Source organism: Lepisosteus oculatus, chromosome 2 (genome assembly GCF_040954835.1).
Source record: "Lepisosteus oculatus isolate fLepOcu1 chromosome 2, fLepOcu1.hap2, whole genome shotgun sequence".
Lineage (NCBI taxonomy): Eukaryota > Metazoa > Chordata > Actinopteri > Semionotiformes > Lepisosteidae > Lepisosteus > Lepisosteus oculatus.
Genome location: NC_090697.1, coordinates 55,433,429 through 55,460,892, shown reverse-complemented (window position 1 = coordinate 55,460,892; position 27,464 = coordinate 55,433,429). Strand labels below are relative to the sequence as shown.

Sequence of the window (27,464 nt, the reverse complement as noted above, 5' to 3'; positions counted from 1 at the left end):
ATCTAAAGACCTCCAAACTGAAAGCACATACATTTTATAAGAATTATATACAATGATGTATTAAAAGTACAGTTAATCAAACCATTGTAAAAGTTGTCAATAGAACAGTTTGTGAGTAACACTTAATTTCAAACACTGCTACATATGAAACTTCCTTTGTTCCTTTGTTTTCAAGGGATCCTTGAATGTGAACTTCCAATTTGCAGAAAATGAATCTCTACTCCAGGCACAAAGAACAAAGGGATGTAGGATGCAGGATGGAGTTTGGTCTCAGAACTGCAAAACTGTTGTTACCTCTGGTGTAAAATAAAGACAGTTTAGGGAGTGGAGGATGAAAATACTCAGTCTCCTGGTCCTTTCATTACACTCCTGGTGCTTATTGTAAGTTCTCATTAAGGCAAAATAGGTCTCATTTATCAATCCTATCCTTGCCTTCATTAATGAGATGCTATGGTTTTGGCCATACTTCTCTGGCTTTTATACGATGCGGTGCTTTTGTCCAGGGAAGTGTGCATGTTTTTTGGAAAGAGTAATTTTTTCTTAGTATGTGCATGCTATTATGCAATATTTCATGTTTCTTTAAAAGTACTCATTACTACAAATGGATTATTTTTGTATACATTAAGCCTACATTTGTGATGGTTTAGTACAGTAAGTGCTATGCATTTAAGGCACAAATAAAGTCAAACACCACTGTGATGTCTTAGCAATACATACAGAATGGATCAGGTACCATAAGGGGAAAAAAGGATGCCATCATAATACCCTTCAAGTACATTTGATACTTTCCCAAACAAAGATATTGGCACTTACTTCATTTCATAAATAGTGCTTATGAAATTATATTCATCAGTGACATCTTTTCTAAGTTTGTTTTAACTGCTATTCATAAAAATTCAATGTGTAAAGTTCAGACAAAGAGGGTTTTGACACTGATATCACAAAAACCATAGATATCTCTCTGTACCGAACAAAATAATAATAATCCAAAAATGAACACGAAAACATTAAATGCAATCCTTAATTGAAAGCATTCTCAATTCTTTGACCTATAACTGTGCTGTACTATAACACTGGGATGAAGATTTCATATTACAGGGTCCAGTACTCTGTGTTCTTTAATTTGGGTGTTGAACAGCACTTTCACAGTGGAATATTCTAGATTGACAATGCATGCATTGCTGTTTTACCGTTTCTAAAAAAAATGTGCCAGGCTAACAGACACTTATATAACTGAAGAACCAAATTATAGACTAGACTTCCACTGAAGTAGAGCTGAAATTTCAATATACATGTACGTAGTTGTTTATCAAATCTTAAAACAAGATAAAGGGTGACACTAAGCACCATGTTCATCCATAGCATGACCATTGTTTTATAAAGACAATGTAGGACAAAAGAGAGTCTTTCATTAATAAAAACAGCTTACTAATCAATATGGCTTAAAGTGTGCAAGTTAGACCCTATTAAGTTCTTCACTTCTACAGAATGGACAAACACCACTGCAACAATCTTCTCCTGACTTTTTAGAAAGGACAAAATCTACCATTAAACAATGCATTTCTAACCCAGAATATAACCATAATGGCACATCTCAATGATTGAGATCCTCTAGGATTCAGCTGCAACTAATAAAACATTAAATTGACAAACCAGGCAAAAGTTGCTTACAAATCTATTTTTCTCCCTAATCACACAAAGCAACATGCCCAGCTCCCTGCTGAACTCAATGGTTTCATATATAAATACTTTCAAATAAATAAAATGTGCACCAAGAAAGAAATTCCAAACAAAGGCGGTGATGCTGGTTAACACCTATTTTTGCTGTAAATGCTCTGAAAGCTTGGGAAGTGAATCATATTTATATACATTTGCGATTTGTTACCACACTGTATTACTGTTAAAACAGCCTTGGTAACATTAGCACGTTCAATCAACTGCAGGAGTAACAGACATGAGTAAGCTAAGTCCTTAACCTTGACCTTTTTAAAGATTTTCTTTTTGAATAAAAATAAGAACAGCATTTTTTGTAGCTGTTTTCAACAGTAAGGCTGCCTTCAATGGCAGTCTGTCAAGTCTTTTCAGAAGCTGAAATCAAATGGCCTTTCCACTTGGTATAGCTGCACAGACTTGGCTAATTTGGCATTGTGTTAAAGAAGGCATCAGTAACTCCCAGGTGCTGCTTTCTTTCCTCATGTGGCAGTTGAACTACAATCGAGCGACGACAGGTTTTTGAAAGGGTATTTTACCGCCTGAAGGAGGAGAAAAGAGAATGTAGAGAATCTGGTTAAGTTTGAAAGGTTCGTTTAGAAATTTAACATCTGACTGCAGTCTTTTCTACTTTAGTAACAGAAAAGCATTTCAAAACCCACTTCCAATTGGCCAAACATAAAATAACAGGTAAATATAGCAAAAATATTTTATAAAATACAATATACCAAAATGACAAGCCACCCCATGAAAACAGGAAGCTTGGTATTCATTGCTGGTCTTACGCCAAACCCATACATATTTGCAGGAGCAGGATCCCCTGAAATCCCAACAGCTATAATGCTGCGGTCATTAAGTACCAATGTTACACACACCCATTTCACAGGCTAATAATTAGCACTCTGGTCACATTCAAAGTGAACCATCACATATACTGTATAGGAAATGTGCAGGGTGAAATATCAGTTGCCACTGGTGTGAGATATTTAAACTGCATCCATTCAGCTGTATCCTCTACACACAAGGTGGTAGTGATAACTGTGCCATTATTTTCTGGAATACTCATTTCAGGTATTCCAGAAAATAATGGTACTGTAGCTGATACTAGGTTTTAACTGTTGAATACTGTCCCACAAACTCTTTCAAAAGTTAAAATCTTGCTACAAGATGCTTCAACAGATGTCACCATAGTATTCTTATGGAAAAAAAACATGGAAATTCAACATATGTATGAAACAAGTACAAAATAATGAAAACAATCATAGAAGCTGCAATTGTTAAAAGACATCTAAGGTAATACAGAGCACCCAATTTAAACATGGTGAAATGGCTGTCGTCTCAATGTTTTAACAAAGAAAAGAGCAGGAAAATAACTACTATGATGGTCTTCAAACTGGAGAGCAAAATCCATCAGGAACAATAAATTTTTTAAATACATCCGCAAGAGTTTGTCATCCATAGATCATTTGCATTTGTTTAAGACAAAACTATGTTAAACTGGACCCACTAGGCCACAAGGAAATAATATTAAGAAGTTTACATGGATTGAATATTCTGACATACTTACCTAGTGAGTCTTCTAATCTGTTCACAGAGATCTTATTCACTTTCATAAAAATGTCATCAGCACTGAAATAAAATCTGAAATTCAGTTTCTAATGCAGAAAAAAGTAGAGGTAAACAGAAAATGAGATTGTATGGGGTATGGAATAATATGGTTCAGTGGAATTCTCTGCTGTCTTTACAATTTACAAACCTTTTCACAGATTCATAGACTCTAAAGCTAAACGAATAGAAAAAATAGTCTTCCCAAAATATGAGCGAACTTCTGTAAAGACTGTAAACTGTGAGAAGGGATCTGAAGTTGAAAAGATTGAGTACAAAAGCATCAAAGGATGTTATTGGAGTGTTCCTGGCGATCGCTAATGATTTTGGCGTCATTTTGGTCTGTAAACAAATGTTTTCTTCACACATGGTTCTGTCAAAACACTGTTGCATAACACACAAACAGTTGTACTTTATGATGTCTATATTGAACACAACGTTTAAACATTCCCTGTCTATGTGGGAAAAAGAATGTGAACCTTCACATTTAGTAACTGGTGGAACCTCCCTTAGCTGCAATTACCTCAACCAAACATTTACTGCAGTTTTGTACATCAGTTTGTGTTTCTTTTTGGCCCATTCCTGTTTCAATTCATTGATATTTTGCATGGATAACTCCGTAAGCTAAATAGGGCATTCCTTCTAGAAAAAAAGATTGTTAGTACTACTGGCCTAGTACTGATGGTTTTAAATGCACTGTAAACAAAAAAAGTAAAAGGAACAGGATCCTCAACATTGCAAAACATCTTCAAATATAGGTGCACATACTGTAGATGGTTTAACTTACATTTTGGCTTTTTTAATTATGTTCATCCTCAACAGAGCAGCTAAGGCATTTTTCTGCATGTCAGAAGAAAGTACTTCATAGCACTTGAGGCTTCCTGTCAGAACACAAAGAAATACAAGTTGAATGAGTATTACATTCCTGTGATTCCTTACTGTATTTTAATTGTTCTTGATCTTATGTTGTACTGTAGCTGTTATAATCTTGCTGTTTCCTGGTGCTTCTGTGCTTGTAGTTTGTTATATTCTCAACTGTACAATACTTTTTGGGGAGGAGTTTAGGAGGCTTTTATCCAGTATAGCCTCTATCTTTTGACAGCATACATTAATATAGTAGTTCAAGGTAGCTGTGTCAGCGTGCATAGGCTGCAAAGGAACAAGTAAAGGTTTATTCCATCCTAAAAAAGGGGAGAAACAAACCATTGTGTTTCTTATATTAACAGCATGGAATAAACCTTTACATTAATAAAGCATGGAAAGTAGCATAACTGAAACACATTGGTTTGTGTTTAGATTAGTGTTTTCAGGGACAAGCTGCAGTGGACAAGCCTTATCCTGGAAAGCCACAATTCAGCAGGTTTTGTGCATCTCCCTTAAATCAGAACTTTCTAATCCTGGTCCTGGAGAATTTGGAAAATATTCCAAATAAGCAATCTGTTGGTTCAGTTGATGTTTCAATTTGGTCATTAAGAACAGCTGGAATAAAACCAGCAGATGTGCAGGCCTGCAGAACCAGAACTGGAAAAATTTAACTTAGACCACTTAAGCAGAATCTTTGTTCAACTCAGTCTGTTGGATAGGGTTTAAATAAGTTCCAACACAATGTAGAACATTTTAACTAAACCAATTAACTTATTAAGCATTCAAAACCTTTGTTCTATCTTTACAAACTGTCAAACTCATGGTGAGCTTTAAGATCTGATGAACTATGGATCTGTGGAACTATGGTTCACTATGGTGAATAAAAGCTGATCACCACAGGACTAGTAGTTTCACTGTAAAATACCCTGTTGTGCTTGCCACACATGTTTTTTGAAGGAGTATCATCTTTTGGTAGGGCCCTGACGAGCTCGGCTGGTTTAGCATGTGACTCAAACTCAGGGTAGTGGGTTCCTGTCCCACGTTGGGCGCAAGGTTCCCTAATAACCCATACTGGGCAGCAGCAGTATGGGGTGGTGTTGGAGGCGGAAGATCACATTTCCATGACAATGGCAACAACTATCAGCGCAGAAAAAAGGCCTGGCAATCTACTTCCGTATTTTGCCATGAAAACTCTATGGACAGTGACAGGGGAAGTATCCATAGGGTCACCATGAGTCGACACCGCCTCGATGGCATTCTCATCCCATCACCTTTTGGTATTATTTTAAGCAATTTCTCTAAGTACTACGTAGATGATAATAATTACACTTCCACAAACAATAAATGTATTTATATAATGCTTTTCACCTTATATGAGCTAAAAGTTAAATGATGATGGAATGCAAAAAGTGGATGGATTTTTTGCTTTTTTGGATTTGTTTTTTACACAATTTCAATCCAGTGTAACATTATATCCATCCATTTTCTAACTGCAGTCTCCTTTTGAATGCCAACCCTGAACTGGATGAAGCAGTTAGAAAATGGATGGATGGACAGAAGTGTTTAATCAGATAAAACCAAAACCCAGAGCCCTAAGCACACATTAGTACTACTCTCCTATCTACACAACATTCTGCAAGTGATAACCCAGAGACCTGATAAGAGTCTTTTGACTGCGAAGGTGCGGACCGCAGGGACGTACTCTTTCTCGGCAAAACCGTCATTGACTTCTTCACAAAGGTACTGACACACCGTCTAATGGGGAAAAATGAAAATGTCAGCATGACAGCACAGCACACACATTACCAAGTTTAGCACTAAAAACTCTGGGAGGTGCCAGTAATTCAACACATCTGAAGAACTTTATTGTACCTTAGATTTACAACTAATAATATCCAAATCATAATAATAAAGTGCAATTAGCTGTCAGTGCGTCTTCAATAGATGCTAATTAAGAAAAATATACTGATTAGCCGAGGAATATGGGATGTTTTTCAGTAGGGTAAATGCACTTCACTCCAGTTGTACGGAACTTAAAAAAATAGGATCATAGGATCTTCAACAAAGCACCTAAGTGATAAACATATTGCAATATTTCTTTTGGTAAGACAAAATAAAATTGGAATTGGATGCAATCTCAACATAGTGCATTACTCAGTCCAACACCAACACTACCGTCAAGCACGGCTGGAACACAGATGGAGCAAAGTACTGGCAAATCAGAGGAAAACCTGCTTAAGACCTAAAATTGGGATTTCATCTTTCACAACGCCAAAGCTACACTGGAGTGGCTCAAGAAAAGAACTGAATATTCTTGAGTCACCCAGTGAAGTCGTGACTTGAATCGTATTGACAGTCTAACGAAAGACTTGAAAACTGCAGTTCATAACCAATCGCGAAGCAATGTGAGAGAGCTTGAGTGAAGCTGTCAAGAATAATGGGAAAAACTTGCACCAAGCCTGTCTACAAAGTTTGGGATGTCTTGTAGCTGTAACTGCTGACAAAGGTGCTTCTACCACATAATGAGTTCATGGATCTGGATGCTTATACAAACATATTTCATTTCTCTTTAGTTTTTACTAATTTACTCCTACCATGAGTCTAAACAAAGTCTAAAGTTTGAGCATTTAGGTTTTAAATAAAATATTAAGTTTGAAAAAAGCAGTATGTTTCATTTTCAGAAAATAGTGCATCAATCAGAATGGACTGAATACTTTTCCAAGGCACTGTATGTATGTATATATACACTGTACACACAAAACTGCAAACATACATTTCTTACAAATACAGGCTCCCAGCTTCACTCACCTGAATTGTTTAAAGATTTCAAATATTTTACCAAACCAAAATCCAATACATATTTTCTTCAAGTTCTACAGAAGTACTCAAGTATAACATATACCCAGTGAAAGATTAAATGGATACTGTCAAAAATAATTTGAATATTGAATGACATGCATCAAGCGTTTTAGCATATTTTCACTTAGATAAATTATAATAAAATATACCTGATAACCTTTCAGAAAGGGCTCTACCATAGCCCTAAGAAAGGAAAGGATCGAATGGCCTCTCTCTGTCACCAGAATGTCCTGCTTTAATATTTCAACAGCTCCACACTTCATCAGCAAGTAACAGGCTTCCTCAAAGTCCTGAAGAGAAAATGCAGTGGATAATTGGAGCAACCCTAAAACAAACTGACCAGCAGAAGCTGTAGGTCTGAAAACATTAAAAATCTTTACAGTCCATGATGCTCCTGCAATTTTTTAAATGATTAGGAATGGAAATCTAATCTGTCTGATTTAATAGTGCAGCACTTTGATGTACCTGAATTTGGGGCAAAACCATATGCAGCACAGTAGCATAGCAGTTGGCACTGCAGCCTCATAGGTCAAAGGTCAGTTCTGAATTGGAGAGATATCTGTGTGTAGTTTGCATGTTTTCCCTGTGTCCAGGTGAGTTTTCTCAAGGTACTCCAGTTTCCTCCCACAGTACCAAAACAAGTTTTGCAGATTAACTGGTATACCTAATGCCCTTAGTGTGCCTATGTGACCTACATCCCATCAAAAGTGTGCTCTTACAATGCACCCAGTGTCTGCTGGGTTAGATAGAGAAATCTGACCTCAAAAGGCAATTCACAAAAGGAAAGCATCTAAAAGTTGTACAACATGATCACATAGGCAGGACAGTATAGATGGCTAAGAGTAGGACTGGTACTATTTTCCAGCACTGACTGAATATAAAATCTACTTTTATATAAACGGTACAGTGATATTTGTACCACTGTCCAGGAAATTAAACATAACACTATAAAGAAACAAGTAAAGATTTATTCAATGCTGAAAAGAGAAGAAAAGAAACATTTAGGCTGTGGAGCCTTCTTCGGATGCCAAAACGTTAAATTTCTTTTATTCTCTTTTTAGCATGGAATAAACCTTTACTTGTTCCTTTGCAGCCTACGCATGCTGACGCAGCTACCTACAGTACTTGAACTATAACATAAATCTCAAAATGCATGGTAAATAATGGTTTGTCCTTCACAAACTTTGTTCACATGCATTTATTTTTTTAGAACATTTTCAACATTTATACATGCATGCCTGTTAATTTGTTCTGTCATTTTAGATATGTACTGTAGTAATAAACCTTTACTGGTTTTCACTGTCGGTGTTTAGCATGTTGCAAGAGTAGTGTCTGTTTCTGACCAAGGCTGTCGCTCTTTCCCAACAAGATTGACAGATCCCGAGATTTCAAATACAGTACCTGGACTGTGCTTCCTGGACAGAGGATAAATTCATTGGCAAACACATTCCAGAGAAAGCTGAAACAACCGAAGACTTCTTCTAAAATAAATAAAAAAACGTCTGCCAGTGAAACATCAAAAACATATCTGAATGAAGGATAATTTTATCAAAATATCTGTTAGTCTTTCTTTGGCCTTCTCATTGATTGTTGTATAATTATCATAATTGTAGTATTAGTAGAAGAAAATGTCTTGACAAAAAATGATTCTTATAACAAGAGAGTGAGAAATGATGGAAGCAAACAGACCAGGACATAAATACTTAGGAGCTATAACAGTCAGAAAATTAAATGATAAGTTAACATTATGTTAAAAAATGCTTAGTATCCTTTTATTGTCTGGCTTTTATGGTTGAAACATAACACAGAAAAGCCAGCGGAAGATGGGGTGAATGTACTGTAAGTAGAAGTAATTTATTCTTTGCACAATAATATGGAATATGACAGAGCCATTAAGATAAGCAATTGCAAACAGACCACAGCAGCACCAGATTCAGGCTGCACAATCAAAGATTAACCAGTATTTCTGGCAATGTGGCGATGCCAGCACACTTGGTACCAAAAGATAAAAAACAGCCAGCATGTCACTTTTGTTGGATATGCGAGGTGGCTGTGACACAGAAACAATCTTGGTTCAAAGTACAGGTGCAGTGGTGGGGCCTTGAGCCAAGATGTCCGTTACTGGAGAGAACCTATTGAATGAAAGAGCTAATCTGAATGAGTAACTGGTACTCAGGGGGCCTGAAATTACAGTGAGGGAAATAAATTGCATGGATTGGCAATGTGTGGAATTAGCCACTCTTCTGGATTAATGAACAGGCTAATAAGAGCAAAAGGGTTATCTGGGAGCTCGACAGGGGTGTTCTCATTGTTATGCATTGAGTTGGCTTACTGGCCTGTGGGACAGTGGGATGCAAGTTTTGGTTACAGATAGGCATCTGTGGCCAAACAAGATCAACTGGTAAAGTTAGTTTCTTAGAGAATATCTTGTACTTGGTGAAAAGTAAGAGTGAAGAGCTGTGTTGAAATATTTTAAAAAATCTTACAGCAGAAAAAGTTATAAAAAATTAAAATAATTATCTAGTTGTGACCAGATACATTAGAAAACAGAATTTCTATCTGACTGGTACCCCTCCCATTTTCAGACATTTTCTACAAATACATGCTGCCACATCAGAACAGCAGATCTACAGATATTTATTGAAACTACCATGATGCCATGTTCAGCAGCAAGCTGCTCTATATAGAAGCTGCTCTATACAGAAGATGGAGACAGAAAAGATAAAGTCATACTGTTACCTCTCCTGGTGCTGCCAGTTGTATGAACTGCCACAGAGACCAGTGCTGGACGCACAAAGATGTGCAGCACCTGGTTCCTGTAGGAGGCGCACATGAGCACAGTGACAGCACGCCTGAAGACTCCTTCCTCCGGGCTTTCGGGCCCCTGCTGTCCCTCCAGTAGCACCACACACCCCCCTGTGAGAGTCACAATGTCATGATGCAGCAACACACTGGAGGAAACCATCTTATTCATGGATACATGATCTGGAAGGAAGAAAAGAAACAGGTTAACGTCATTGAAACAAAGGCAGACAACACAAATATGAATCTGCTTGAAACTAATAATATAAAACTGAGAACTACAAAATAAACCCACTACTTTTAAAACAAACCTAAAATACAGACAGATTTTAAGAATCAATGGCACAGGGCATACATCTCTAAATATGTCATACCATACCAGGCCAGTCCAGGAAGGCTCCAAAAGACTGTGCTATACTTCTCAGCCAGGCAGTCTTTTCGGTGAGGAGAGATAAATCTATCCCACCCAGGTTCTGCATCAGAATGGAAGCAACCAGCACCCAGGGCCTTAGGACCATATTCTCTTCCTGCAGGCGCACTATCTTGAATGCTGTGTCATTGACAAAGGCTTGGGTCTCTTTGCTAGGTTTCCTGGGAATTTGTCTAAGAAAAAAAAGAACCTGACAATGTCACAAGTCAATATAATACAAAGGGCTTGAGAACCACTCCTTTACAAACATGTAGGCTTTGTAGGCATACTGTATACTGCAATGTAGTACAGATGTTGCTGTGATAAATGAAGAAATACTGAAGTAAAAAATATTATTTTAGCTGATTAAAATGTGCTTTTTTCTCAGCCATGCAAAGAGTTCTGAAGCAAGCCACTGTTCACTGGTCCTCAACTCGTACTTTCTCTTATAAATGTGTATCTGAGACTGCCTAGAACAATCTAAGAGGTTAGCACATAGGGTAGCAGTTAAGTAAATGTTGGCTATTTGTGTCCTTGTTTGTACCTGGGGACCAAGTTGTAATGGGAACGGACAATCTTCCCCTGTGCCAGACTCCGGACTGATAGGGGCTGGCCAAAGTATACATGTATGCTGCCATAATCATCACTGAGTATTTTTCTTGCTTTTAATAGCCCCTGAAAGAAAAAAGGAAAAATACAATGGCTTTCTCACACAGCTCTTATTTTTGCTCTATTAAAAAAGGTGGTTTGTACAGTATCTTCCAGTCACGGTTTTACAGTGATTGTACTCCTTCATTGTTCTTCATTTTCTACTGATAAGGTAGTTTAGGAAAAGACACATTTTGTATGTACGCTGGATTATATGATCCTGGCGTTTCCATTTGCTAAATTAATAGATTTTTCATTTAATTTCAGAATTTCAAATGATTGTATTACATACTCAACCAATTTGGAAACGCAAATTGCTTCCTTACGTCTCAGCTTACAGCAACGACGAGGAAGACAAGGAAGCACAGATGCTCAATGGAGCCGCTCATCTTTTGAAGCTCTGCAGTGACTTACAGAACAGTTGGGGGGGGTGGCAAGTCCCTCAATGACATCACTGGAAGCCTACAGGCTCCTGGGAAGACGCAGATGTCAAGAGACTAAGCCCGGTCTACCAATCTCTGCCCTATTCCTGGTGACATTCAGTCTGCAGCGCACTGCTGATCAGGGAACCCCCGAGAGTTGTTTAATGTCATGACCCAAGACGAAGGCTCAAACTTACAATGTACAAACTGCACTCAGAACAAGCAATCAGAAGAGCCACTTGTTAGTCCTAAACAAACGGATATAATTAAGTTCTTAATTCACGGAGTGGAACATTTTTTTACACTTTCAGCTCTTTAACAGATTTCAAAGAGCACTTGAGTAAATTACAGTGTTCATGCATCCATTCACAGAACATCGCCTCATGGATCAATGGCCATTGTTACACTTTGTCTTTGTTTATGACTAAAGAGGGCAGATCACAGCTTTTGAAGTCCAGAAATCTCCTCTTTATCTTTCTATATACTGCACAGCCTGTTGTCTGACTTCCCAAACTCTCTTCGTGTGGAAACCTGTGATTTTACCTTAATATTTGGAGACACACAATTCCAGCCATTAAACAAATTCTGGAAATGTGGAAGATACCGTAAGTAGCTTGTGCATAATTCTTCTCAATGACTCCTCTATGAATATGACAGCTTAATCGATACGAAACTAAAGATAAAACCTCAGAAGAGGCCACACAGCAACATACTGAGGTAGACTCTTTAGGTTTGGGGACTCCGAGAAGCTCTCGAGCGTACAGTGCCTCTTCTAGCACCCTCTCGTAACTTATGCTGATGGGCACCAGACTAATGTCAAACACCTCCCCCTTGAAGAAAGGTTCCATCACAATATTCAACAGCCCTGAAAAAAAAAATCCAAAAAGTGTTCAGATTAAGTGTTATTGTATTTTAACTTTGCTTCACAGATTAAAGATCAACATTTCTTGAAATTTCAAGCTTCCCAAATGAAAACTCCAAATTAGTGCATTGAAAGAAATATTTGCATATGATTAAAAAGAATAATTCAAAATTAGTATCTTGATAACTGGAACACGTATTTTTGTTGGAAACAAAAATAACCAATAGCTTTGCACTTAAAGATGTGACGGAGTCAATCCAATGCCATGAGAGATGGCAGAGGAAAAACCTTGTAGAACTGAAATGTCCCACAAAAACCTTAACCTTCCTGTTTTTATTAGAATGACTGTATGAACTGTATAGAATAGCATGATTATGAAATTTTAAAAACGGAGCACATTTAATAACTGTTTATAATTACTGTGTAACAATTAACTGTTATTACCTTTAAGTGCTCTTAAATACAAAAGCAATGTAATCAGGCCTGAGATATACCACTCAATCAACACATAATATGCAACTGTGAAGCTTAAATCACTAAAAAAAGAAATGTTCCTTAGCTGAGTACCTTATTAGATTTTCTCATTTTTACGTCTAATTTAATTCCACATTACATAGCCAGAAAACCAAGTGTTAATGTAGATACATGAGCTAAGTGTAAAGTTGTATTTTTTATAATTATTCATTGATTATTCATGTTAAATTTTTACAGTCTTATTTAAAGGGGTATGAGGACTCAATTAGGGAAGAAAAAATTAAAACTGCTGTTCAAAGGAGAAAGGATGGAAAGTTCTTTACATGCTCACGTTCTTTCAGTCATTCTGTTGCCTGAAACAGTTTCATTCTGCTTACCTGTCTTGGGGGTCAGGGATTTGCATGTGCGACTTCTGGTTCCTTCTAAAAAGAACTCAACTGGAGCAAAGCCATTCTGAATGAGAACAAAATGGCATATATTGATCAGAACGGTGGGAAACAAATACATAGGTTTCTCAAAGGAATACGGTGTTTCATGGAAATGTTTCTGTTTGTCGCACTTGGTTTTCAATTTGCAGAAGGCACAGGGCAGAAAAACCTTGAGGCAGGAAAAACACCTCGAGGACACAAACATGCAGACTGCAAGAGAACATCCATGACAGTCCAGTGGACAGAACATCTATCACTTTAAAAGCCTGCCAGGATATGAATACCTACCTTAAAAAAATACACTGAAACACTTAGGAATTGAGGACTGTCTCTTGCAACATTTTGGTTCTTTTTGTTATAAGAAAATTCCATTTATGTTATTTGACTTAATGCAATTCGCAACGTAGAATGAAAGAAAAAAAAACTTTTAATCGAATATCTTACAGCAAAAAATTAAAATTCTGAATAAAGCACATCTACATAAACGATACAATGAAGTGCAGTCTTTGTCTTTACCCTTAGCATGGTTTTCACATATTCAGAGAACACAGCCCAGTAGAGTTTGTCCCCTCCAAACGAACGCCGGATGAAAAAAGCACCAGATGCTCGCAACATCTCGCCAACAAACTTCATCCCCAGAAAGTCTGCAAGGTATTTAACATTTACAGGAAGACGTTCAGCAGGTTTCACAGTTTCGTTTTCAATATTTTCTCCTTTACAAATGGAATAGATTTTGCACATTTTCTGTGCAAAAATTACATATCTTGCAAACTGCAGACTGATATCGGCTCAGTTTTGTTTTCTCAGCCTCTGAATTTCATTTTTGTACAACACAAATGAAGACGATTCAACCTGCATCTGCTTTTTTTTATTTTCAGCACGCTTGCAAAAAAGATGACACAGAACCAAGGATTAAAACAATCTAAAACAAGGTACCTTGACTGTTTCATTATTCTACTAAACAACATGGACTGTCGGGAGCTACGTAAGCAAAACCCAAGTGGTTCTTTCTGCTATATATTAGGCTGACAGTCTGCAAACCCACCCTTCTGCATAAAGATATCAAGTTGATCTATACACACATGCTGTATCCATGCTATCAAATCTCTTGCAAACTATTTTGAAAATTCCATTTGTGCCGATCTGGATGAACTATGTCTTCATGGGATTCCTTCTGATTCATCCAGAATGCAAAAAGCTGTCATTGGTTTACTCCCTTCAACCTTGGAAAACCTCTGCGTGTAGTTTTTAGTGCCAAAGCTTTAAAGGTACTGTACTTGCCCATTCCAGCCGCAATAACAGGCAGGGAGAGATCGCACGTGTAGAGAATGTAGGACAGCATGAGGAAGTCAATGTAACTGCGATGACTGGGAAGCAGCACCACTGGATGCTCCTGAATAGCCTGCTGAAGCTGAGAAGGAAGAACAAGAAAGAATCATTTCTAAGGTTAGCAGCCATTCAAATAGGTTCCTGCGAAGGATAACTAAATTTATTCCAAAAAAAGAAAATGAACAGCTTAAACCACATATAGAGAAAGCTTTTATTTTTCTCAAACCCCTAATATGCACACTGATGCAGATGAATCTGAAGCATTCTGCATATACTAGCTGGCACACACATCAAGCAAGCCAACTTTCATCAGTAGTGTTTTATATAGCAGCACAGTGGCACAGTGGTTAGCATTACTGCCTCACAGCACTGGGGCCCAGAGTTCAATTCCAAACCTGGGGTGCTGTCTGTGTGGAGTATGTATGTTCTCCCTGTGTTTGCATAGTATCCACGTGCACTCAATTTCCTCCCACAGTCCAAAGACATACTGGTAGTTTGATTGTTTCCTGGGAAAAAAGGCCCTGGTGTGTGTGCATGTTTGTGTCTTCTGCGTGTGCCCTGCAATTGACTGATGCCCCGTCAAGGGCATGTCCTGGCTTCTGCCAGTCGCTTGCTGGGATATGCTCTGCAACCAAGTACTGGATAAAGCAGTTCAAAAAATGAATGGATGCTTGTATTTAATTAATGCAATATTTCATTACTTCTTTTGTGTACCAGGAAAAAATCAATAGGCCTTTAGACTAACTACTGTACCATAAAATAAATGTGCCTTACAAATTACCAAAATATTAAAAAACTATATCAGATTGTCCAATTGAGCCCATAATTACTGTAATTACGTTAACAAAGTTCAAAAGAAACAAATAGCCCTCAAAGAACCGAGACTTGAATGAAACTTGTTCTAGAAGAAAAAGCCTTTTTTAGGTTCCAGGATAACCAATATTAATCTCTCAAAGGGAATAGGAAATAAGGACTCACCCTCTGGATGCCTTCCTCATTTACTCGGACTCTCCGGAACAGGGTCTTGAAGGCCTTGCTCAAGACGAAGGCAAAAAAGCGCACGGTGCTGAGCTGGAGCCGGTGGGCCATCTCCTCCAGGATCACAGCTGCCTCCTCCTGGATAATCTCAGGCGACTCCCCTGTGTCCTTCGACATCTAGGCAAGATCCCAAAGGATAAGGAGGAATCGAGCTTAGACATCCTTAAACAAACCAGGAGCTTAATCTTCTGTCATTAGTATCTGTAACTTCAATCACCTAGAAATGAAAAACCTAATAATTTATGGCTAATCCTCTATGCTTAATAATAACAATTAATAAATAGAAGGCAATGAATATTTTTGTTCAGCTGAGATATAGCGCGGGGCGATGCAGTGGCTCTGTGGCTAAGGATATGTGATGCAGGCTGAGCCAGGATCTCAAGGACCTGGTTTTACTACAGGTTTAAGGTATGAGTGAGAGAACCAGTGACCCAGTGGCTTCCTGACTCCCTGTCCTCCCAATGGCATGAGAGCTACAGTACGACTTGAGACATAGAAACACACAGCTGGCTTGGTTCCAAACCAAGGGGGCACCAGATAAAAAAAATAAAAATAAAGATGCACTCTTGAAAGAAACATGTTTAAAGTAACTTATTTTACACATTACCGAGTGCGATTTAGGACAACATGATTTGTGCTTTTTTATGGCGCTGGTGGAACATTAGGAAAAACAGGTTCATGCACAAATAAGACATCAATGGCTCAATTCACAGAGCCATTTTTACAACTTCAGTACATCAACAACTTCCTTCCTATATCTATAAAGCTGGAGAAAAGCTGTGAAATACAAATAGCCAAAACAATTTACTTAGGTTTAAGGAAGTGCAAAAGTACAAAGGATATGTATATTGATTTCACAAACATCTAAGCATTATGTAGTTCACAAAGTAAAGCAGATATTTTACTGATGTCCCATCAGATAAAAAGCAACAAAGAATATCTGCACATACAGTACATTCGTTTCACTGTTAGTAGTCACTAACTAAGTTAGTAGTTACTAAAGAATTATTATTAGATTTATTTAAATACTCTTTATGGAAAAGTAAATTAAAAAAGAAACTGAGAACAGAGAAAAATAGGCCTGTACTCATGGTAGATGATGGGATATCTGTATGTGTGACAACTTAGCACTGTTGGGTAAAGTTACATTCAAAATGTAATGTATTACAATAAGTTACTTTTTTTAAGTAATCAGTTACAGTGACATATGTAGTGTATATAATTACTATTTACAGTGATGCATTACATCTCAAACCAATTTCCCCACAACAGGTTAATTTTACAAAGTACTGTAATCTTTTCCATAGGTAACTTATTTGGCATGTGAAAATTTACACTACAGCCTTAGACCAAAGACTAAAATATAATATATTTGTGATGTCTGTGTATAAATGAATATGCATACATTTCAGTCTACGTTTAAGGCAACAATGCACAAGTATAAAATTGGAGATTTCATTAAAAATGATCGTTAAGAAAGGTAGGTTTCTTGCAGGTGTATAGACACAAATCTGCAAATTTTTTCACACCCAAAACCATTAAGCTCTTCACAAAATCCACGATGAATCATGAGAGCACACGGATGTTCATGGGGTGGGGCAGGCAACAATCCTTAATCCAAACTGAAGAAGGAATTAGATTTCGCCATGACACTTGGTTTAACACTCCCACTGCTTTCCTAATATGCTTGGAGATTGTTAATGACCATAGTGTACCAGATTTCAGTTGAAAATCATGGGTAAAAATGGCACCTTCACCACTCATCTGGCAGAAAAATGAGCGTGCCAATCAGATTATATAACTGCTACAAGATAAATCCAGGATATCTATAATCAATAATATGGAGAATTGAAACAGTGTATTGAAACAGCTTACTCCAGTGAAACTGAAAATATTATACTAAATCCATCCATTTTTAATCACTTCATCCAATTTAGGGTCACGGGGGAGCTTGAGCCTATCCCTGCAAGCAACTGGCATTAGGCAGGACAACACCCTGGATAGGCTGCTAGTCAGACACAGGGCACACACAGACACAAACACACACCCTTACACCAGAGTCCATTTTACACAACCCAATTGACATATCAGCACGTCTTTGGACTGAGAAGAAGCTAGAGAACCTGGAGGAAACCCATGTGAACACAGGGAGAACATACAAATTCCACACAGATAGTACACCAGGTCCGAAACTGAGCCCAGGGCTCCACCCTGTATCTTATTTGCCATCTTTTTGTCTACCCTTGTATCCACTTTTTAAGTACATTAAACTTGATTATAACTGAAATGTATATGATTGTGCTTGCAGATTATCAAATACTTTCCAAAGTACTGTCATTGCTTTGGATATTTCAAAATCGTGGAAATTCTGTGCTCTTCCACAAGGAATATTTCAATGTTGAATATATAAACACTACCTACAATAAATCCTAGAAGGTCCTTAAAGATTTTATTAATAAACTGTAACTTGTGTAATATCTGGAACGTCATGGGTTCAAGAGCAAAACAAAATGCAACAATTTTAAAGGAAAAATGGAAATTAAGGCAGAAAACAACTTCCATTGGCATGGTTTGAAGAACAGAGAAAAAGGATATGTTTTGAGAAATATTTAATGTAGCAGCGAGACTCAAAACCCCCAAACAACCTCCAAAACAAGCATCTGATTAATGTAGGACCACAGGAAAAAATCTCCATCTTGCTGCCTTACCTGCTTAATAACATAACGAAGATGATCAGATTGGAGCACCATCGTCTTGAGCATGCTGGCTTTGCAGGGAACAACTCCCTTGTAGAGCACAGGAGTGTAACATCTCAGAGCGTATCTCACATCGCTGGAGTTCCGCCTCTCGTCCAAAATATCTTCAAAGTCGTCTCTCCTCCTCAATGCAGGATCACGTTGCTTTAAATAAAAACAGAAACAAATGGTGTACGCACACAATGGTATTTTTTATGATGACGTTTTCTTACGATATGAAGATTTGTTATTCATGTTAATTCTAAGCTTGGCGTTCAGGACTGTCAAAGGAAGGCGACACGCACCCAGGAAAGGACGTGAAATCTCCATTCGAGAAAACGAAGACCACAGCATGAAACTACCAACAAACGAAACATATGAGCTTGTCCGCACAGTAAAAAAAAAAACGTTATGCAATTTATGAACTGACACGAGCATTGTACAAATACTGCCGTATTGCTTTTCAGGTAATCAACCTAATCGCATAATTTTGCATCACAAGCCATGCATAAAAAGTTTTTCTTCCCCCTGCCCGTCAGCATCCACTTGCAGGGAAAGGTATAGAGCATTCTTTATATCCGGGACCCAACCAAGCACGTGGAATTAGCCATAAGGTAAACCCATTTTGTGAGATTCCGATGGCTCTCATAACACAGAATACGAAAATGGTCATTAACATATGAATGGAAAAGACCGTAACACTTTCATCAAAATAAAAGTTCAAAGCACTTTGACACTTTGGACGCCCCAGTCGTGGAAATGGGGTTGGTGTGTCTCCCGTCTGAATCCCAGCAGGTGTAGTAAAGGTATAACAAACTAATATACGTTAATTAAATATGACAGCAGTCACAACACATTACAAAAGGAGCATATCTATTCAACGTCAGATATAAAGGTTTTTAATTTGCACCATACGTACCGAATACAATGCTTTAGATGCCATTCTAAAAGTAAAGAAATGTTACAAGATAGATCCTGAACCAATGTAAGGCTGAGCTCAGGTAGTACACCCAACGCCAGACTTGCAGAACATTCCACTCTGCAGCAGGTATTTGGTGGGCGGTGCCTGTCTCACCAGACGTTCTCGGCTTTCCGGCGTGGGAGGAAGCTTGACGGTGGCCGAGGATGGACAAACCAAAGGCAGTTTCCGCTTTTTACCACGTGGGAAATGATGGAGTCTGTATACAGTTTACTGTGTTATAGTCGGTAGAACAATATATATTAACGCTGGGAAGCAGATGTGTTTATATCTATAAAGCATAAAATTAAAAATAAAAATGAAGCGAAACAGAACCGAGGAGGTATTTGAAGAGGCAGATCCTACCATTTTAGACACAGTCTTAAATGAGCTTTATGATTTCGGTAAGTAAGCTGTTTCTGCGAAACTGAAACTAGTTGTTCTGTATTAATCACTGGTGTTGGTCTAGCGTTACGTACAGTACTTCTGGATTTTGTATTTTGCTGTTCTTGAAATATATATTGTAATACAAAATTCTGATAGTAACACTACTTATTTCATACGCGATTGTATTGTACACGCTGTACATTACATTTTATTACAAATATCCTAATAGTGTTTGTGACGTTAAGGCACATTTCTTGTTATATCTAGAAAACGGGAGCAGGGCATCGAAATTATTTAATCCAGCTTGCTTAGACGATGTCAAGTACAACCAGTCCAATCTAAATTGTCGGATAATAGTGAAAGATTAGGTGAATAAGGAATACAATCTTCCTGATTGTAGAGGGATTTTGTATAATAACAACGAGTTGCATTTGTATAGCGCATTCATCCCAAAGCTCTTTAAATTATAGGGGACCTACTTTACCCACATGCAGCACCCACTTGGGTGATGTACTGCAGCCTTTTTTGTGCCAGGAGCCCCATTACACAGTAGATTAGGGTGAGATATGACCGAACCCTTTAAAATAAGCAATACTAAAAATAGCCTTTTCCCAGTTTTACCCAGAGTAATCGAATGGTAATTTTTTACCTCACCCGGATTCCTCATACAGATTTTGACAGGGTATTTCAAACCATAGTGACTGATGTGGAACATAAAATGTGCTCTATAGCCTGCTGCCTTGTTCCCATTCTTACCTGGCTGTTATGTTCTGTGTTTATACAAATTAATGTATTTGAGTTGTATACCATCTTCACCCTGAACTTGCTACACTTTCACTTCTGGTGCAAGAAAAAAAAACACACCATAGTAATTATTGCTAACCACAGGCCAATTTTCAGTATTTCTTTACAAGTTAAAGTTCTATAGTCTGTGGTAAACTGCAAGACTGTTTGCAAGATCATTTGTTGAGAAACTCTTGAGACCTCATCCATCAGGCTGCCCATAGTTCCTTGGTCTCCTCCTGGCTTTATCTTCAGACTCCTTGTCTGTCTTTACACAGGTGCCCTCATAGACTGCCACAGTGATGACAAGTTAATTGCACAACCCTCCCAAATCACTTGAGACTTATGTTGATGTCTTTGGGGTTGCTCTTTGTTGGTTTGGCTTCTGTCTTTCTAATCAAAAAGCAATGACAACAGGACAAACAGCACCTAACAATTCTTTAGTGATATCTGGTGCTCTGTAAGCCTCAGTTCTGGGCAGTTTGCTCTTCAAGCTCTCTGTTACCACTTGAGTAGATCATCTGTCACCACAGAGTTAACTTCCAGTGTTACAGCAGTGACACTCAGTGTAGTGATTTACATACCGACTAAGGTAGATGGAGATCTAGTTGGCTTTTAAGATATTGAAATCTTGATGTAACAAAAAAATGCAGCTGGATAGTGGTGACGGAGTGATGCTTCAGCAGCCACCACACAAACATGAGAAACATGACTGCTTTTAGTGTAGTCATCTAACACAGCCATCAATAATTTCTGTGCATCTTAACCTCAATTTGTTATTTTTTGACACTGAAATTTTCTTGATTGTGCCTGCAGACCTGATTCATTTTTTTAAAATTGTTTATGCACTGCTAACAATATTTGCTACCCTTCTGCTATAACCTGGGTGTCTTTGTTGTTACTTACCTGAAATGGAGCATCAGTATTATCTTATGCATAGACAGTTTACTGATTGTGAAAGTTCATTTTCCAGATTTTCTTTTTCTTTATGGAATGATTGATTTGGGCATGTAAATGGGGGGTGGAGCCTGAGGGAAATACAGGCATCTTTCATGAATTCCTCATTTCAAATGCATATCTGTTATGAATGGGAATAACATACTAAGCATCGCAATTTTTTTATTTTTCTCACAGCCAACTCATGATAAAACCTAATGCGATATGGTCCCCCTCATCAAATCTGAGCAGTATTATTTCAGTTGTCCTTTCAGGAAATATTAAACTTCTCAAGCATGTCTTTTTTCCGCAAAGGCGAAGATGTGGGGAGGAAAAGGAAAAAGAAATCCCAAAAGAAAAGAGGCCAAAATGTAACTGAGGCGGAAGTGAATGACTCTGCACTGCTCGGTGCTGGAGGTCGTGAAGACAACAAAGAGACGGTCACAGAAACCTCCTGCAAGTCAGAACAGAGGAGCAGACAAGCAGCTGAGTCAGACACCGGCAGTCAAAGGGCGCAGGCACCATTGAAAAAGCAGCCAGCGCAAGTAGAAATTGTGGTATTCCAAGATCCTTCAAAGAAGAAAACAAGCATCACAGAGACCCCAGTCCCCATTGTGAAGGTAATTATCGTTTGCAGTTTTGGTCATGAACTCCTGTGATTAGCCTAGAGAGTGATAGAAACATCAGTGTGTAGGTAGAACATTTTAGAGGTGCTCCTATTTATTAGTTTCTTTTATCAGAGCAGAATTAAGAGTATTATTTATTTGTGTGAATTACTCCTTTACCTTAAGTGATTTGCATTTGAATCCATCTATAGAGTAAATCACTCAGAGTTATCGAAGCAATATGAGTGATGTTCCTTGCTCAAGGGTACAACAGCAGTGCCTCAGCTGGGATTCAAACCCTAAGCCTTCCAGTTATAATTTTAATGCATTGTCACACAAATGCATCCTATCGAAGTTCTTTGCAAAAGGGAGCAATACTGTACTGTTCTTTTTCATACCTACATTATGTTGACATAAATGTAATTAAAATGTATTCATATTTCTCTTATTCTTTAATGCATTTTGTCATTTTGAATGTGCAGTAACATTCACTTTATGGTCATGTTTGGTTTCTGAAAGTAATTTTCTTATTATGCCTCTGGGCTCCTTCAAGAAGCTACTTGTCAAAAGTTTAGGAAAGCTTAGCTATTATAGAAATTGTATCTAACAGCCAGATTAACCTTCTCATATTTGTAACCTTTTCCTATGTTCTTTCCAGGCTACCAAAACAAAGGAGGACAAACAAATAGGCAATGAAGAATTTGACTTGGATAAGGTATTTTATGGGTGAATGGAAGCTGTTATGAGTTCCAGAGACAGTATTTGTGTTTTTAGATTTATAAAAGAGCTAAGATGTAAATTTTGACTTCTGGAGCAGCAGTACTAGCAGCTAATGTCACCCTGAACACTATGTGAAGAATCCTTTTTTTTACCTTTTTACAGAAAGCTAGCATTTAGAACAATTGCAGGTCTCAGTTATATTTCCTTAACTCTCAAGCGCAGGTCTCTCTGCCTCTTCTGGAATTCAGTCCCAGTCAATCTTGGGCTCAAAACCACACAGCGCCACTGCCATGACTGCATCACACCAAAAGACCAGCTACTCCGCTGCAGCAGAGTTTTACATTGTCCATAATTCAAGGGGGTCACTTGTTCAAGAAGCTCAATGCACTGAGCTCTGCTGCACTTGCTTGTTTAAAAGAAAAGCTTATAGTTTGGACATTTATATGATACTATAGTTGGTGCAAAAACACACAACTGTTTGTGTTTGCGAAAAACTGTAACAGTCATCTAGTCCTATAATAGTAGTCTGTGTTGTGACATGTAATAGTCACCCACTCATGCCATAATTCTGAGTTCAATCCGTCTTCACCCTTGTACAGAAGAGAAGTTGCCACCGCAATAAAAATTTATAGTAAGAGGTGTTAATAAACACTTTCATTCCTTAATTGACAAAGCTTTTACAGCCTTCCTTGTTTGCATGAGTAATATCCTCCTGTTAAAATGTAACCTGTATGCTGAATTTTGAAAACAGCAGTACTTTCTATTTAAAGTGAGGTAAATAAATAATTATAATTGGTTTTACTTCATGTGCCCCTTTGTTTCATCTGGTTCTAACGATTGCAAACACCACATCCTTCTTTGTCCCAAACTCCTGTTCATGCTGTGCCACGTGCTGGCTGTGACTTTAATTCCTCAAGTAGTGACGCACAACTGGCCAAGCCCTTTGAGGGCTTAACCTCTATACCGTTAGGTTAATTGTAAAATAGGCCCTGATGTGAGAGTGTGCATATCTGTGTGTGCTCTACAATGGACTGGAGCCCATTGTTTGTCAGGATAGACTCCTGCTCCCCCACGATACTGTATTGGATAAAGCTGTTATAAAAGGGGTGGATAAATGGTATTTCATATTTAAAAAAACAGCAACTGTATAATAGTGTTACTTTGTTAGGTTTGTGCCTGATGCAGAAGGTGTTTTTTTCAGAACCACATCACTTATTAGGTACAATACGGTAGTGTTGTGTATCATGAGTTGGCCTCCTTGTGGTTAATTTTTATTCAGATTTACCCCCCCATTAGTTTATTAATTACTCGAGCTGACATGTGGGATAAAAAGGAATTGGGATGCCAAAAAACAAATGAAATAATTGAATAACAACAGTCTGTGCATCAATGAATAAAGCTAAAATAAAAGGACTTTAAAACATAATGCAGTATAAAAGGAAATTTAATTTGGAATAATGTTAACTTATATGCTGTAAAACTACATTTTTGGGAAAGGCCATTTAATATAATTTAAATTAATTTTGATAATAAGCTTGTTACCCATTTTGTAAAGCAATATAATGCATCTGTTTTTGGATCTTTTAGAAACAATTTTTATGTGTTTCTAAGCTCAACAAAAAGGATTAATAAACCATCTTGTTTTGCTTTCCTGTTTTCTCAGGCCCGGTTTGAAGTTCACCGATTTGGCATCACAGGATATCAGAAGGAGCAACAGAGGAATTTTGAACAAGAGCGAGCGATAATGCTTGGAGCAAAGGTTAGACCCCTGGAACTCACAAATGAAAAAATCTGTCATGATTTTTAAAACCATACAGCTGCATGCCGTAGTTTTTTTAAAGGTTTCAGCCTTTTCCCAGAAAATAACCTGTTGGCCATAATAGGGCAGCCTGTATTTAGGGTTCTGGACATGTAACTGGAAGTTTGTGAGTACTTAGTCCAGGTGAGATACTGCTGTTGTACCCTTGAGTGAGCTACTCATTCTATTTCAGTAGAGGCTTAGCCTATGGCCCACAGTTATTTGCATAGGAAACAGTTACATTTGTTCAGTTGAGTACAGAATTACTTAATCCCACTGATAATTAAGATCAAATGTTGTGCTTCTGGAACCATGCAGAGATTCTTGTGCAACATCTCTTCTTTTGTGCAGCCTCCAAAGAGGGAGTATATCAACTATAAAGTTTACCAGCAAATGATCAAAGAGAAGAAAGAGAAGGAAAAAGAAGACATGAAATTTGTGAGTTGAGAAAGAGGACAAAAATGGATGCGGGTTAGCTTATCCATGAAGTTTGTAAAGAAAAATGTGTTTTTTTCAAAATATTTTACCATTTATAGTCTGGCAAAAAAGGTCCATCTGTTCATGTGCTAAGCTCTAAGCAATGCGTCTTGAATTTAACATTTTTTCCATTCCAAGTTAGCATGTGGTAATATAGATCTAAAATGTCCACTGTTGTAATCTTCCATTCTTTTTTATGTGTTTTTAATCACTTCTTTCTTTGTATGCAACAGTTTGAATTTGTGCTAAAAGTACCTTGCTTTATCTTGCTGCCTTCTTGTTTTATCAGGAGACCAAGAAAAAAAAGAAGAGAGAAAGTGAATCACGGTAAGTCGACAGCATAGAGTGCCATACGTGCTTGCGCCCAACACTGCTGCTCTGAGGTGTAGCCTTCCCCTGTCCTGTTAAGTTCATAGTCATATACAGTAGAGGCAACGGTGAACTGGACTGTTCTGAGCACAGTAGAGAAGAGAACATCATTTATTCACCCCTTCATAATTCATATTGAATGTACCCACGCTCCTACAGTTTTCTGCATTTTTTTATTCCCTGTAGATGCTTGGCCTTTTGGAAGTATCTTAGGCTGCAGTGCATCCTCAAAATAAAAATGGCATCAAGCTGACATTCTTGACACTAGAGAAAACTTTTGAACCCTGGATTCAAAACCTTTGTCCTAGTATAGTGTTTTACATTTCACATTCATATTTCACATCTTGGGTTTAAAACCTCTCTTGTGATCTGTCTACTGGAGAAAAAAATAGCAAAGCAGTCTGGAATATCATAACTGTGGCCATTTCAGTGTACTACACACACTGTGTATGTAATACACATAAAGTATCCATAAAAGTTTACCAGTCTGTTACCTTCATCAACCCGTCTGAATCAGATGAACAGGTCTTGAGGGGAATAACTCTTGGGACATTCTCAGGGGAATGGGAGGTACTGAGAGGTGGAAGATAGGAGGAAGACAACTATTAAGAAAGCAAAATTGTGAAATGAGACACATCTGGACTAGTTAAATAATTTGTATCCAGCAAGACTGAGATTGCACATAAGGGAGAGAAGCAGATAAGATTTTGTGTAGAACTGGTCACTTCCCTTGACTAAATGAATGGTGTATATGACCAGCCAGGAGGAAAGGGGTTTGTCTGCTTCTAGGCTTCCTGTATGGAGGGAAAGCAGATTGGTTTGCAGACTTCCCTCGTCATTATACAGTCATTACCCTTGTTTTTTTTTTCTAATAGGAGTCTCTTTCACTACCTCATGGAGATTTATAATATTCCTTTCAATATTTTTTTTCAAATGTCGAAAAGTCTAAGGTAAAATAGGCCTAAAGTATACAGTATATCTTATTTGTGGCACATGCCATGGTTATGGAGCTTTTTAACTGCATTCGGTGTGAATTATGGGTATGAATATGAATTAGTTCTCATCTGTAACAGAATCTGTATTTATAGTAATTTACTTTTTATGTAAGAGAAACTTAAGCTGAAAGTTGAAATCAAACTGGGACTGTGCTGGAAGCTATTGTGCCTTAAACTGTCTGACAGAAGGCAGACCAGTAGTTCCCCTTAATACATTTATGCTGATAAGAAATATCTGTTTTGCCTTTAAAGATGAAAAAAGCTCTTGTTATACTATTCTTAAAACAATGAGAGCATTTTCTGTCTTGAACATCTGATTATTTAAAGATATCCACAAAACTGTAGTCCTGAAAAAGTCAACTTAAACCTTGATTCAGAAGATGAAGGCAAAAACTACGTGTTTGACCATTTGGATGTGGAAGTTGGTGCCCCTGTATGAAAAACCATGTTGCAGTGGCACAAGGCACAATGGTGGTTAATCATCATTATCATCAATGATCTTCAGTAACATAAGACTGCTTTAGATTGCCTGTCAAGAATACTTTTTTTGCCTTCCTTCTGCAGATGCAGGTAACTGATTCAATTCTCTTAGTCCCCAATTTGGCAATTCCAAGATCTTTACCACCTGCCAGAATAAAGGAGTATGCAGTAAATATGGTATTTATTATTGACAAATAATAAATACTTGACCAAAAAAATCCTCAACTGTATGTTGCTCTTGTTACATCATGGATTTGCCCATTTTCAGTGATTCATTACATGCACCTCAAAGTGTGTATATTTTCATCCTTGATTTATGAATTTCTTTTTTCCCCAATTTTTGTTTCGACAGAATCAAGAAAAGAAAATCAATTTCAAGTGAGGCTCCGTCTGGACAGCTGGGGCGGTTTAAAAATGGGACATTGATTCTTAGCTCTAAAGAAATAGAGAAAATTAAGTCTTCCAGGGTGATAAAGTGATGAGTGTATTGTGGTAATGGATGTACTCCTACAGAAATGTTAATAAAGTTAATCTATTTTGAGTGTCTTACTCATGAATTGTAATGATTGTATAGAACAAGGTGAGTTTTGGTTGGAGTTGGTATAATTATAATGTTATAATCTCTCATTTCTTCACTGATATTGGTTGTATAGTGTTGTCTACAAGTCAGCCCCTGTAATTCCTCACATGGCTTCATATTTACATAAATCAATTGGATGACGTACAGTACCTGGCAAAAGTAATGGGACAGCACAGTCAAAACAGACAAAA

The 27,464-nt window shown here is 37.7% G+C and overlaps 2 protein-coding genes across 3 annotated transcripts; one reads left to right on the top strand and one right to left on the bottom strand.

Annotated features, from left to right (window-relative positions):
* Positions 1–508: 508 nt before the first annotated feature.
* Positions 509–19,264, bottom strand: gnpat (glyceronephosphate O-acyltransferase). Of its 2 annotated transcripts, none has more exons than XM_069179366.1 (16): positions 19,105–19,264; positions 18,159–18,350; positions 15,391–15,567; positions 14,365–14,494; positions 13,600–13,727; positions 13,033–13,108; positions 12,033–12,184; positions 10,794–10,924; positions 10,220–10,443; positions 9,778–10,023; positions 8,440–8,516; positions 7,188–7,328; positions 5,835–5,934; positions 4,103–4,196; positions 3,278–3,339; positions 509–2,252 (listed from the first exon to the last, which is right to left on the bottom strand). In XM_069179366.1, exons 1-16 carry the CDS (start codon positions 19,126–19,128, stop codon positions 2,209–2,211), a joined length of 1,998 nt encoding a protein of 665 aa, XP_069035467.1. In that variant the 5' UTR covers positions 19,129–19,264; the 3' UTR covers positions 509–2,208. The 2 variants fall into 2 exon arrangements, with proteins under 2 accessions (XP_069035467.1, XP_006625725.1); XM_006625662.3 differs by having other exon boundaries at positions 8,440–8,519; positions 19,105–19,263.
* A 61-nt stretch (positions 19,265–19,325) lies between these two features.
* Positions 19,326–27,242, top strand: fsaf1 (40S small subunit processome assembly factor 1). Its single transcript, XM_015345054.2, has 7 exons — positions 19,326–19,547; positions 21,565–21,869; positions 22,513–22,569; positions 24,238–24,333; positions 24,724–24,810; positions 25,139–25,176; positions 27,046–27,242. Exons 1-7 carry the CDS (start codon positions 19,463–19,465, stop codon positions 27,170–27,172), a joined length of 795 nt encoding a protein of 264 aa, XP_015200540.2. The 5' UTR covers positions 19,326–19,462; the 3' UTR covers positions 27,173–27,242.
* Positions 27,243–27,464: the final 222 nt, after the last annotated feature.